Source organism: Hypanus sabinus, chromosome 12, assembly GCF_030144855.1.
Source record: "Hypanus sabinus isolate sHypSab1 chromosome 12, sHypSab1.hap1, whole genome shotgun sequence".
Lineage (NCBI taxonomy): Eukaryota > Metazoa > Chordata > Chondrichthyes > Myliobatiformes > Dasyatidae > Hypanus > Hypanus sabinus.
Genome location: NC_082717.1, coordinates 46,584,873 through 46,599,644, shown reverse-complemented (window position 1 = coordinate 46,599,644; position 14,772 = coordinate 46,584,873). Strand labels below are relative to the sequence as shown.

Genomic DNA, 14,772 nt, shown 5'->3' with positions numbered 1-14,772 from the left:
CCTATTTTCTATGTTTCTATGTTTAACTCTTCTTTCTGCCATCCCCGATATCAACTTCCTCTCTAAAACCACCATGTCCTGCAGCAGAGGTGAATGAAGATTAGCAAATGTCAGAGAAAACTATTCACCTCATCTCAGTCTTGTAGCTAACTCTTATCTAAACACTGTGATGAATGGCATTTGGCTCTTCTGGTGTTGAAGAACTCTTGCACTGTTTATTCTGTTAAGCCTCACAACTGTCTTGCTTTTCTACAGCAAGAAGTATTTTTTAGCATTGTCTTTAGTGATGGGATGGGGGGGGGGTGAGATAAGACAGGATGGTGGTGTTGTCTCTAGAGATAGGGCAGGATGGTGGCATTGTGCCTAGTGATGGGACAGGAGAGTGTCTGTGATGGGACAGGACGGTAGTATTGTCTTTAGTGATGGGACAGGAGGGGGGTGAGATAGGACAGGATGGTGACGTTGTCTCTGGTGATGGGACAGGAGGGTGATGTCTGGTGATGGGACAGGACGGTGACATTGTCTGTGGTGATGGGACAGGACGATGATGTTGTCTCTGGTGATGGGACAGGACAGTGATGTTGTCTGTGGTGATAGGACAGGATGGTGGCATTGTGCCTAATGATGGGATAGGAGAGTGTCTGTGATGGGACAGGACGGTAGTATTGTCTTTAGTGATGGGACAGGAGGGGGGTGAGATAGGACAGGATGGTGACGTTGTCTCTGGTGATGGGACAGGATGGTGACGTTGTCTCTAGTGATGGGACAGGACGGTGACGTCTCTGGTGATGGGGACAGGACGGTAACGTTGTCTCTGATGATGGGACAGGATGGTGACGTTGTCTCTAGTGATGGGACAGGACGGTGACGTTGTCTCTGATGATGGGACAGGATGGTGACGTTGTCTCTAGTGATGGGACAGGACGGTGACGTTGTCTCTGGTGATGGGACAGGACGGTGACGTCTCTGGTGATGGGACAGAACAGTGACGTTGTCTGTGGTGATGGGACAGGATGGTGGCGTTGTCTGTGGTGATGGGACAGGACGATGATGTTGTCTTTGGTGATGGGACAGGAGGATGACAGTGCAGTTTTTGGGGATGGTGTACTCTTCTGCTTATTCAGATTTTCTTTGTGCTCCCAATGTATTACTACTTTCAATATTTAACTCGGAATCAGTATCTTTATTCAACTGCTCCCAATCAGCACCCCTTGGCCTCTATCCTTTGATAATTTGCCCTCCCTCATTTAATGCTTCCCTGCAAGAACTGATTTTATCCTTACTAAGAACTATCTTAAAACATAATGAATTGTGGCCATTTTTCCCAGAAATGTTCACCCACTTATCAGGCTTGTCATCTGGCTTGGCTCATTTTCCCGAATCTTCTATTTTGACTCTTCACATACCGTTTCAAGAACTCTTCTCAGAAGCTCTGAAGAAATCCTGCCCCATCAAAGTCTCTTATATTCAGGATGTTATAATCAATACCATCAGAGTTGAAGTCCCCCACTATGACAACCCTATTGTTCTTGCACCTTTCCAGCATGTTTACATAATTGTTCCTCTCGTTGACTGTGGGAGCGGGGCCTTATAGTATAGTTCCATCAGTGTAATTGATCTTTTATGACTTCAAGCTGCATCAAATTACCTCAGTGGATGAGCCTCCTTTCTGAGTACTGCTGTGACGTTCTCCTTTATCAGTAGTATAGCTCCTCCACCATTTTTACCCACTGACTCTATCGTATGTAACATAACGAAGCTCAGGAATGTTAAGCTGTCAGCCCCGTCCCTCACACATCCAGGCCACAACATTGTAATTCCATGTACTGATCCAGGCTCTAGGTCAGCCCCGTCCCTCACACATCCAGGCCACAACATTGTAATTCCATGTACTGATCCAGGCTCTAGGTCAGCCCCGTCCCTCACACATCCAGGCCACAACATTGTAATTCCATGTACTGATCCAGGCTCTAGGTTTATCCTCCTCATCCATGGTTCTGCTAGCATTTAAAAACACACATTTCAGTCCCTCAGTCTCAGCATTATTAGCTTGTCCATTGCTGTCCTTCTTGTCAGTCTTGTCGTACTATCTTTCTTGCTGTCAGCCCTATCACTGTTGCCTCATTGCTGTGGTTCCTAATCCCCTGCCACACTAGTTTAAACCCTCCTGAGTAGCATCAGCAAATCATCCAGCAAATGTTGTTTCCCTCCAGTTCAGATGCAAACCATCTTGTTTGTACAAATCCCACCTGCCTGGAAAAGAGCCCAACGATCCATGTATTTAGAGGCCTCCTTTCTAACCAGCCTCTCGACCGTGGCTGAACTGCACTGTGTGTCTATTTCTCACCTCACTAGCATGTGGCATGGGGAGTAATCCTGAGATTAGTTCTGGAAGTCCTGCTTTTACCTGGCTCCTTGAAATCCCTTGCAGGATCTCACCCCTGTTCATGCTTATGTCATTATATGGACTATGACCTTCCCTCTCAGAATGTCATGTACCCACTATGAGGCATTGAGATATTCTTGATCCTATCACTTGGGAGGTGACACCTCATCATGGAGTCTCAACTGCAGTGACAGAAACACCTACCTGCACCCCTTACAATACTCTCCTATCATTATTGCTCTGTCTGACTTCTTTGCCTCGGAGCTAGATACATTGCCACTGACCCAGCTGCTGGTGCTGGCCTCTGAAAGATCAAACCCCTCACCAGTATCCAAAGAGGTATACGGATTACTGAAGGGAATCGCCACAGGTAAATCCTGCACTATCTGCTTACCTCCCTTGCTGTTCATCAGGCTTTCACACAGTTCTTTGTCCTGTGACTATCACAATAGCTTGGACTGTTGAAGTGTTGTTCTAGTTTGTCTTTCATTTCATCACAACCAAATAACAACAATTTAACTTGAAATATTTTAATTTCTGAATGGTCTGTAAATTTTGCAATTTTCTCCCAGCCATTTTATCATTTATGTTTGCTGTCATCTGTGATATAGTAAACCAGCCTTGATTACGTTTTTCACTATTGTATTATAGTTTCTCTTATTAGTTAAATTATGCTTCTTCATCACTGAACACTAATGCATTGAAAGTTCCTGACGGGTTTTGGGTGAGAGCAGATGGTAGACCCTTGGGGTTGCTGCTTTATGCTGGTACTTGGTTAAGACATTGGATTAAAAGTCAGTAGCACACTTAAGCAAATTTATTCAAACATCTTCTTTGTTGCAATTTCAAATGTATCTCCTGACTATAAATTACAGAGGGCATTGGTGAGCATCAGATAGCTTTCCAGATGGGAAGAACAACTTAAGGACCATTGATTCCTGTTATGTTATTACAACAGTAATTCACACTATTCATTTAAGTACCTTGAGATGACTCACTATGTAGATTGCTCTACATTCAATAAAAAAAATCAGGTTTTGTTGATCATCTTGTTAAGAACTTTATTTGCCAGCACCCAGTTTTCCTTTTCTGCTACATTTATTAAAAAACTACATTTCCCCATCTTCCTCTATAGAAACTAACGTGACATGGGCATTGGTAACCAGCTATCTTCTGATATTTGCCCAAGTTGTTTGTTTTGTGTTGCTGCCTAGACAGTAATTCTTAGTAAAGGAAACCACAGACTTAGTCAGCAGAGGTTGCTGAATACCAGCAGAGTCTAATGAGTGCCCCAGTGATTAAAGTCACTGTATTAAACTGTTTCATAACATGACTGAGCTAAGTCCCCTGCAGTGATGCTGCTCCAAATGGCAGAGTTGGACAGTGTTGGGGAATTGAGTGTTTAATCACCCATTATGCAATTATGCTTCTAGTAGAGCGGCTGAAAGAAATAAGAGTCAAAGCAAATTGGAAAATGCATGGAATTTGTTATGAAAACATCATAAGTTTGAGGTGTTGGTTCACTTAAAGCTGCAAATCTCAGTCTTAGGACTTTCACAGCAATCAAATGCAGGAAGTCAGTCAAGGAACATGCATTCATTTTCTTCAACCTTCTGAGAATGTTTCAATCAAGATCCACATTCTGGGTTTCTCCTGTTAATGGCTTACAGTTATATATTTGTAATTTTAAATATATTTTCTATATTTTATCAACAAACAGCTAGGGTAAAGTGTGGAGATCTTCTGAAGTGCAAGATACAACTCGAATTCGAGATGATCTTATAAATTGAACCAAAACATCAGAACTTCTTTAGAAACAATGAACTTTGACATACTTGGTTACTGTTAACACTTGAGGTGGGGGTCTGAGTGGTCCTGACAGAGTTGTTCAATTCTCCACTTACTTCTTAGAACCTCTTTGTAATATTTTTTAGTTACTTGTTAGTGTTTCATGTGCTTTTGATTATAACTTTTTTCACTATCAATGCTAGTTTTTAGAACTTTCTGATTAGTACATACTTTAAGTACCATCAACAGCTAACCAATGATCAAAAATATTTAAAAGTAGGTCCTGGGACCTACTTACTACCAGGACTGCCCAGTCCCATTGAATATCTTTTGGGTGCAGAGCATCAACTTATCCAGTCCTCCTCAAACAGAAACATTAAGTGTGTGTGTGCACAAACTTTGCAAACCTACTCTTAGTCTGACAGAGGACAGTCACCCCTCATGAAACCAAATGAGATATTTAGAACTTTCCCAGTAAATTCTTATGCTATTGTAAAGAAAGTAGTGAAGGCAATTAAAATGCACAACTGCTGAGATAGCATCCCACATTGATGTATGTGCAAGAAACTTATCCCTTTATTCCTTCTCTCTTCCAGTTATTCTAAAATAACTGAAGCAACTTTAAAATAATAACATTCATATTTTTTAAAATCACCACTTTCCACTTACACCCCTTTCCATTATTAACACACATTCCTCAAGCTTGGGAAGCCAAGATTAAAATTTTGGATTTACGTATTTATGCTCTTTAGGATAATATGCAAAATATCGCAATTGAGAATACCAGATCTTATTAGACAGAGAAAAACATTTTTGCATCATGCCAAAATGAAGGAAGGAAATCAAGTACTGGTAAAATGTTAACAGGTTTTCTAAAGACATTTGTCACCCCCTGTAGAAAGCATTTACTGTAGATGATAAATAATTAAAATGCAAAATATTGCATTTCTGTTTGCATCATAGACCACCAGTTGGGTTAGATACAACCCAGCTGTATTCCATGCTGTTATAACTCTGCTACCACAGGACTTGGCAGCACAAATATTCATGTTTTAGTAAGTAAGTTTATGAAAGCTCAGTTGCTGTAGATTTAAAGAAGTAAAAGTGATTAAATATGACATTGAACAGATGGAGACTATCCACTTGCCTGATGTATCTGGCTCTAATTATATTATCGTTGGTTTCGCCTGCCTTGGAGGTGGTGTTTCCAGGGGCTGATTTACAGTCATTTATAAAACACCTGTTTGGGAAAACTATCTGCCGATAGCCAATTTAAAGCAAAAAAAAATCACAGATGTGCTTTCTTTGTGTCAGCACACTGTAAATATAAGTTAAATGAGGAGATGGGTGAGGAAATGGTAAACATTTGTCTAGTCCTCCCCATCCCTACAGAATCATGTAAAATCATAGGTTTTACATGATTTCAGTAGCAATTTTGCTTTATTCTAATGGAATTAATTTAAATGCAACTTTCAAGCCGAGATTTGACATTGGGGTAAGTATGTGTGCATGGACTCTCTATTCAGTGTTGATGGAAACATTATTTTTGACTGATGTGTATCTGTTTTTGAAGGTTTTGCTCGTGTTGGATTCCAGAACACAAGAAACCTTCATTTTAAAAGTAAGCAACTTTCAAATGTTTTAATTCATTGCATCTTTGTGGCTGAATTCCAAAACTGTGGGTGTTACTTAATTCTCTGTGCATTCTCAATAAATCCTTCTTCAAGATCTTAACCTTCACTTCACTACCATCTTTTCCCAAAAACAAGTCGAGGCTTAATTATCCTGCCGTAATGATGAAAGCATGTGAGGAATTGCACCAGCGCTTGCTTAAGCTGTTGGTTAATGACAGCCTCTTTGCCCAATGACATCCAATGTTGAAGCCAGAATGTTTGCAACTTTGCCATCCTATAGTCACTTGTTCCCTTAATAGCCCAGATGAGAACAGATGGACAATCCCATAGATGGTCTTGCTGTTTGATTTATGTCAAGTCCCACTCCAAATAATAAAGAGGCTAATGGAATGCTGGCCTGGAATGGGCATAATGCTGCAGCTATACAAAGTAATGGTTAGACTATACATGAAGTTCTGTGAGCAATTCTGAACACTGTTCTTTAGGAAGAATATATTGGCCCTGAAAAATTGTGCAGGATAGACTTGTCAGAATATCTGCACTGCAAAAGATAAACTGTGAGGAGAGATTACAAAATATTGAGTTGCGTTCTTGGTAATTTGGACAATCAAGAAGTGATTTGATCTGAACTTCTCAGGATCAGAGGGATAATGCAGAAGATAGAAAGAACAAAAACAGCTTGGTTTGGAAAAACTCTTCTGGTTGGGGAGTGTTGGATATAGAGAGGAGGTGCAGATGGGAAATAGTTGGTAATCATGGCCATTGTCTCTGAAATCTAGACTGACTAATTTTGGAAATGAAATATAGAAGAGCTGCTACTGGAAAAGTATGGGAGAATTATGAAAACTGTAATTGATGCTAGATAATTTATTAAATCTGAGAATGATAATTTTCTGTTAGCCAACTGTACTAAGGAATAAGGGGCAAAGGTGAATTTGAGTAATTGATCAACCGAAAATTTTATTAAATGGTGGAATATAATTGAGACATAAAATGGCCTACTCCTGATCCTATGAATTTAAGTACATAATCCAGGTTGAATTTCATTACAGAAATTGTCTATTAAAGTCTAGCTTATCACCTCAGATGGTCATAACAATCTCACAGCATTACTCTGAAGAGCATGGGAGTTGTCCCAGAGAACTGTCCAATATTTACTTTCCATCTAAGGTCACTGGAACACATTACAAGGTTATGTCTGTGGACCTTGCTCGGTGCATATTGGATCCCATACTTCTAGGAATTATAACAGTGAAATGCAGTACTTCAAAGATAGTTCATTACCTATAATACACTTTTGAACAGCTGCTGGTTGTGTAAGATCCTATATAACCTTTAAGTCTTAGTTTTGTATAACTTATATACTTGTAAAGTCATAAATTCCATTTTGATATGTTTTGCTGTGAAAGTTGAGAAGAATTTGTATACTAAACATTGGAAGTTTAGAATAAAAAAATTTAAATATTAAACATTTAATGTTTCTCTTGCTTATTAGACAGGGAATTGGTATAAAACCTCAGATAATTGAAATGTGCTTCATTTTTGTGTGGAGGAAGATAAACGTGAGGCCTGGTTAAAGTATTATTCTTTCACCTGTAGAACATGTCTAAATACAGCTCGGCAGATGGGATAGAAGCTTTGTCTCTGTCTCTCTTCTTAACAGCTGTTATCCTAAGTGAAATTAGCCTGGACAGACTCAACTCATTCCCAGCAGCACAAATCTCCCCATAATTCATCACTAATTGACATTAACTGGGCAATCTCACACTAAGATGCTATATGGATGGCTGTTTTGAACAGTAGAAATATACATATGAGGTAGGGAGTATTCTTTTGAATTTGTGTGTTTCTGCAGCAAACTTTTCAACCTGAACTGCAACGGGTAAAGCTGAAAGAAAAATCATCTTCCTCTGTCCATTCTTGATCTTGGTAACATACAGATATTGATTTAATTTTGGAATAAACTTCCAATTTGGCAGCAAAACCTAAATAAAATAATTTGCTTCTGTTATAATAGATCAATTTTAACAAGAATATTGTAGCATCTTAGTCAAAATAGTTCATTGTTTTGGGATTTAATTAATTAAGTATTTGCAATTGTTGTGGCTTTCCAGCATGCTTTGGAACTGCTTTTCTCTGCTCTTGGTTACCTTTGTCCCTGTGCATACAGATTTTGTTGCATTTACCCCCGGTATCCCGTGGTTTGCATTTCCCAAAGATGTTGATTTGATTTTACTTGCACTGCATTACAATCAGCAGAGCTGCCATGTTGGGAGTTACACCAGCTGCAGATTTTCTGGAGATAGGGCACTGCATAGCCTTGGCATGTTCCCTGGCTTTTACTAGAGAGCTCATCTGGTGAGAGTAGGGCGTGAAAAAAAGACTGTGGCATGATATGCAATCAACTTGGCTGGTTGCCTTGGCTGGCCAAAATAAAAATTCTTTTAAATTTTGAACAGAAATCGCACGGAACTTGAAGTAATTCAGATATTTGAATAGATAATAACAGCACTGGTCTAAATAAACAAACATATTGTGTGCTCCTGTAATGTAAAGTCCAAAAATCTTGCTTATAGTGGGAGAGTCAGAAGCTAATGAAACCATTTCCATTGAAATTTCCATCACAATTCAATCAAAAAAAAACAGGGAAGCCTGACCATTGATTAATAGGTGGCTGGAATTTTGACTCAGTTACATATTCTTGATATCTGAGTGTCAATAAACTCAATTATTTGCCATCAACAATCCCTAGTTTAGGATTATAAGATTTGACATGGCTACCATTTGTTGTGCTTCTTTTGATGCCTTCATTGAGATCATCTATCTGTTAGCAGACAAAATAGTTAATTGGACTTTGCTGCAGAGTGTGTGCACAGGATCCTCTGATACCTAGCACAATATAGAATGAGAAAGCTTATTCAATTGTATTTTGCAGATATCCTTGCAGATCCTGGGTTATATATCCAAGACTTTGATTGAAACTATTTTAAGTTAGAGGTATTTTTTCTTTGATAACCAAGAGAAAATCTTCAGATGCTGGAAATCAAAGTAATATACACAAAATGGTGGAGGAACTCAGCAGGTCAGGCAGCATTAATGGAAAAGAGTAAACAGTCGACGTTTTGAGGCCAGACCCTTCATCAGGACCCCTGTTTTTTTTCTTTGATTTTATTAAGGAAAACTAAATATTTGTTCTCCCTTTAAAATGGCAGACAAGTTCTAGTATTAATTCACAGTTACAAGGAAAAATGGGAATTGAGGGAAATAATTTCCAATGGCAAGAGTCGTACTGAGCTCAGAGGAAGATACCTAAAGGTTAAACATGTCACCTCAGGATATCACTGCAACGTTTCCTTAAGATGTTTGTAGGCCTATGTCATCTGTTTCATCAATCACTTTTCAACTTTCAGGAGCAGAAGTGGGGATGTTTTTGAAATTGCATAATGTTCAATTTCATTTGCAAATCCTCAGATAATGAGATGATACAAGTTTCCATGAAGCAACACACGAACAGCATTCATGTTGGAGCTATCATACATAGCACCCATGGGCGAAAGACAGATCAGTGGGAGCAGAGTGAAAATCAGCTCCTCTTGGCATTTAGTGCTATCAAAACCAGTTCCCCAGCAACAAATGTTGGATCATCCACAAAGTTATTGATTAAAATAACTGCAAACAGGAGGCTCGAAGTTGGATATCCTGTGGCACGTAATTTTTGTGCTGTTTTCCCCAAATCTTTCTACTATTTACAAGACTTATCAGGATTGTGATGAGATGCTGTCTACGTTCGTGACTATGTGTAGTTTCAAAATGCTTATTAAGTTCATTCCCAACCAGGAAACAGTATCTGCTTAAGTTTGGCTAATGGGCTGCAGCAATGACAATATCTACTGTGTTAACTCTCTAACATCTTGACTGTATTCCCCCAAGAGGACTAGGAAAATAGAACTGTTGAAGCAACCCACGTACCCATGGATGTAGAAATAAAGGGCCAAAAGTCACCCTGTAATTCTCTGAAGCAGCCAGTGCCAAAGCAGTTGAATACATAACCAAATGATGGAGCTATGACTTCTAACCCCACATTAAGGCACTTTTCTGATATCCACCCAGCCAATTGTGTCCTTTACTCTTGAGTTTCTGGCCCTCCTGTACCTTCACTTCCCAGTTCAAAGTTCAAAGTAAATTTATTATCAAAGTACATAAATGTCACCATATACAACCCTGAGGTTCATTTTCTTGCGGGCATGCATAGTAGATCAAGAAACACAATAGAGTCAATGAAAACTGCATCCTACAGGACAAACAACCAATGTACAAAGGGCAACAAACTGTGCAAATAGAAAGAGAAAATAATAATAATAATGAATAAATAAGCAATAAATATCAAGAACATAAGATGAAACATAGAAAACCTGCAGCACAATACAGGCCCTTTGGCCCACAAAGCTGTGCCGAACACGTCCTTACCTTAGAAATGAAGAGCCCTTGAAAGTTAGTTCATAGGTTGTAAGAGCAGTTTCAGTGATAGAGCATGAAGTTATCTTCTCTGGTTCAAGAGCCTGATGATTGAGGATCAATAACTGTTCCTGAATCTGGTGCTGTAGATCCTGAGGCTCCTATACTTCCTGCCTGATGGTAGCAGTAGGAAGTGAGCTCAGTCTGGGTGGTGGAAGTGCTTGATGATGGATGCTCCCTTCCAGAGATAGTTCTTTGTGTAGATGTGCTCAGTGGTGGAGGGCTTTACCTGTGATAGATTGGCTGTACAGGATTTTCCGTTCAAGGGCATTGGTGTTTCCATAGCAGGCCATGATGCAACCAGTCAATATACTCTCCACCACATATTTATAGAAGTTTGTCAAAGTTTTTGATGGCATTCCAAATCTTTGGAGACTTCTGTAGAAGCAGAGGTGCTACCATGCTTTCTTCATAATGGCATGCGTGCTAGAGCCAGGACGTGCCCTCTGAAATGATATCACAGAGGAATTTGAAGTTGCTAATCCACTCCATCTCTGATTCCTCCCCTCCCCACCCCATGAGGGCTGGCTTATGCACCTCCAGTTTCCTCCCCCTGAAGTCAATAATAAGCTGCTTTAACTTGCTGATATTGAATGAAAGGTTGCTGTTGTTGTGACATCACTCAACCAGATTTTTCAGTCTCCCTTCTATATACTGATTTGACTCTACCTTTGATTCAGCCAACGACTGTGGTGTCTCTGGCAAACTTAAGCATGCCTCACAGTCATAAGTATAAAGAACGAGAGCAGAGTCTAAGTGCACATCCTTGTGGTGCACCTGTGCTGAGGGAGATTATGAAGGAGATGTTACCAATCTGAACTGACTGGGGTATTGAGGCCTAGGTTTGAAGCTTATTGATGAGTTTGATTGCCAAGCTGTAGTCAGAAAAAAAAACCTCCTGATGTATGCATCTTTGCTGTCCAAATGTTCCAGGGTTAAGTGAAAAGCCAATTAAGTGACGTCTGTGTGCCAGTAGGCAAATTGGAGTAGATCCAAGTTATTTCTCAGTTAGGAGTTGATATGTTTCATCAACAACCTCTCAAAGCACTTCATCACAGTGGACGTAAATGCTACTGGATGATGGTCATTGAAGCAGCTTACCACATTCTTCTTGTGTACCAGTACAATTGAGGCCTGCTTGAGGCAGGCTGGTACCTGCCGAAGCAGGAGGTTAAAGATGCCAGTGAATACTACAGCCAGTTGATCAGCACAGGTCTTTAATACTCAGCCAGGTACCTTGTATAGGCTGGATGCTTTCCATGGGTTCCTCCTCCTGAAAGATAGTGTTACATCAGCCTCAGAGAATTATACCACAGGGTCATTGGGGATTGTGAGAGTTCTGGTTTCCTCCATGTTTTGATGGTTAATGTGAGCATGAAGGCATTGAGCTAATCTGCAAGCGGCCTTATTGACACCTACATTGCTTGGTTTCACCTTGTAAGAGGTAATAGCATTCAAGCTCTGCCACATCTGTCAAGCATCCCCCAGTGACTCAAGATTGGTCTGGAATTGCCACTTTGCATGTGAGGTTACTTTCTGGAGATTGTACCAGAGCTCTTGTATCTGTCTTAGTTGCTGGATCTGAATGCCACTGAACCGGCCCTCAGCAGATTGCAGATCTCATGGTTTATCCAGAGCTTCTGGTTAGGAAAGACTCTGAATAATTTGTGGGCACACTCATCCACACTGTTTTAATAGAGTCAGCAACAGCCTTGGTGTGGTCACTCAGATCCTCTAATGAGTCATTGAACATGGCCCAGTGCACTGACTCCAGGCAATCCCATAATCCATATGTGCTGTATATTTAAAAATTTTCTAAGCAGCCTGTGCTTACCTGTTCACCTGTGCCATCTTGGCAAATCTTGGAACAAGATGCCAGTTCATCACCTGCCTAACCCATCTTCCCACTTCAGAGGCTGGGGATGGACTTTGTCACAAGGCAGTGAATGGGCTACTGCTATTACTCATGTTCTTTTAACAATGTTTGGCAGCCCAGTTCGTGGCCAAATATCTAACCTGTGAAATAGTCCAAATTGAAGAATCCTGTTTTTCAATGCTTCAGTGTATTAATGAAATTTATATGGATAAGGATTGGTCATCTGTGCACAGCCCAAAAAAAGTACATAAACCTTTGATTAGCTTGTAGTTTTTAGTATAATTTACTGTTGGCATATGTTCTGAGGAAAATAAAGTATTATTCTGATGACTTAGTTGAGAGAGGCACATAAAAATATTGACCCATGTAATTGATTTTAATGGCAGCTCAGTGCATCCTTTGTGCTTTGGAGAGTAGCCAAATGCCATCAGTTAGGCCTTGGGGAGCTTAAGGGACTGAAGAGAAGATGAGGAGGACTAACTGGTTTTCCAAAAGCACAGGGTAGCACAAATAGATTTGTCTGGTGGATAAGTGCAGAGCACAGCATGTTCTAAAGCAACAGAAGGAATGACTGACCTTTCTCTTCTCTGTCAGAGTCTAAGGAAAAGCAGCGAGTGCTGCAGGAACAAAAAAACCATCATTCCCCACTGTGTGCCTAACATGGTGCAACTGAAGAAGCAAATAGTGTCTGATGACTCCATCTTCCTTTTGCTGCAACATGCCGAAGGTGGGTATTGATCTTAGTTCCCTTAATATTTTACCTTTATCGTTCAATAACGTAGATCATGCTACCAATCATTGACAGGTCAACCGTTGAAGAATAAGCCCAGATGCTTCCAGTCATGATTTGACTAGACAGTAGTCATGATCGATGATATTTGGTGCATAGCAGCTATTTTCTACATCTGCCAGCCGATATTGGCTGCTTTCTTTAAACAACATGGTGATTTCTATGCTCAGGTGCTGGAAATTTGAAACAAAAGCAGTAAACATTGGAAACACTCAGCAGGTCGGGCAGTGTCTGTGGAAAGAAAAGCTGAGTTAATATCTCAGGTTGAAGACCCCTTGTTTGACATGTCCAGTGATATTCACCCACAGTAAACAAGGATTAAACCTTTCTGCGAAAAGGTGGTGTCAACTTGGATATCCACCTTTGGACATGATATATAATGAAACTTCCATGGATCCTTATTTTGGCTGTCACCCAATTAGATGCTGGTGCTGTATGTAGTAACAGAAAAAGGACAATCTCTTATTTCTGGGTGCAGGTTTCTGGCAGTGTTATTTTAGGGCACTTAGCAGAGGTAATAAATGCTGGTCCAGCTGACAACACCTCCCTTCTGAGAATGAAGAAACAGATCTGTCGTCAAAGTGATAAAGGTATTTGATTAATTGAAGTTACAATATCCAGGTTAGTATATTTTGAAAGGCATAAGTGCATTGAGGAATACATTACCAGCATGATTCCTGATGGCATCTGCCTACAGAGCTTTCAGCTGCTGTATCAGTACCACATGGATCAATGGAAACAAATCAATTCTTAAAAAACTTTCTCCAGGGCAGCCCTGTGTTGTGAATTGCCCAATTACTGGGCCAGTAATCTCAGCATCTTGTACTGAGACATATAATATAGAAATGCTGCTTGTTCAGCATTTGAGGCTTGGCTAATAAAATGCAGGAGAGACCAGATGGCCATTTTTTTGTTCTGTTTATTTTTTTCAATAAAAACAGTCCACAAGCAACATATAAATGCTTCAGCAGTATTAAGTTTCGTAGGAACTTTACTGTTAGTGAGAAACATCGTAATGATGTTTACCTAATTCATCTGATAATTTGACAATGTTAGTTTATAAGTTTTCTGCTTATCACAGGAAAGATGGATCCCACATCTATACATGGAATTTCCTTCTGATCATTTGCTGGTGCAGCACTAAATATTTCCAAGTTAAATGTGTTAGCATTATCTACTGGGATTTTTGATTCTGTTGGGTTGGATTACTTTGATATTAAATTGGTAACTTTAATATGATAAATATTAATAAGTACCAAATATTAATAGTTCCAGTAAGTACTATTGATCATGGATATTCCCTACTGTATGTAAGATTAAGTTTTATCACTGGACTGTGTGTTTGTGTTGTTAATTTTCCAACACGAACCACCTCTCCGTCTTCGGCTGTTGTTGGATATGGAACCTTGTTGATGGTGCACTCATCCCAGGATGGGCTGATTTGTTGGTTTCCAATGAGAATCATGGAGAGGCAGAAAAGCTTTAAAGGAATAAATACAATTTAAAACAAAATAGCAAATCATAATGTCTCCTCTGATAAAGCTACCTAATATTATAAGCACTTTGCTCGAGGACCTGGACATTTGGAATGACATCTTTAGTTTTAGTAAAACCTTATTATAAAGGCACTGTTTGATATGCTGGAAGCTGTGATGTGCACTTGGGTTTAAAGTAGCAATTAAATCATTACAATTCAAGCACTTAGAGGAGTATTAAGTAAAGGCTGCCAGCTTATACCTGCATTCCAATCTGGCACAGTAAACACGATCAATTGAACATGATA

General features: G+C 39.8%; 1 protein-coding gene across 2 annotated transcripts in view; it reads left to right on the top strand.

Moving 5' to 3' along the window:
• rps6kc1 (ribosomal protein S6 kinase polypeptide 1) overlaps positions 1-14,772 on the top strand; it is a 146,770-nt gene that overhangs the window by 99,016 nt on the left and 32,982 nt on the right. For both annotated transcript variants that reach the window (XR_009515105.1, XM_059985857.1), the window contains exons 10-11: positions 5,748-5,795; positions 12,794-12,926. Coding sequence is in view for 1 of the 2 variants with exons in the window: in XM_059985857.1 (XP_059841840.1) it covers positions 5,748-5,795; positions 12,794-12,926 (181 nt within the window). In the remaining variant the exon portion in view is untranslated. The remainder of the gene's footprint in view (positions 1-5,747; positions 5,796-12,793; positions 12,927-14,772) is intronic.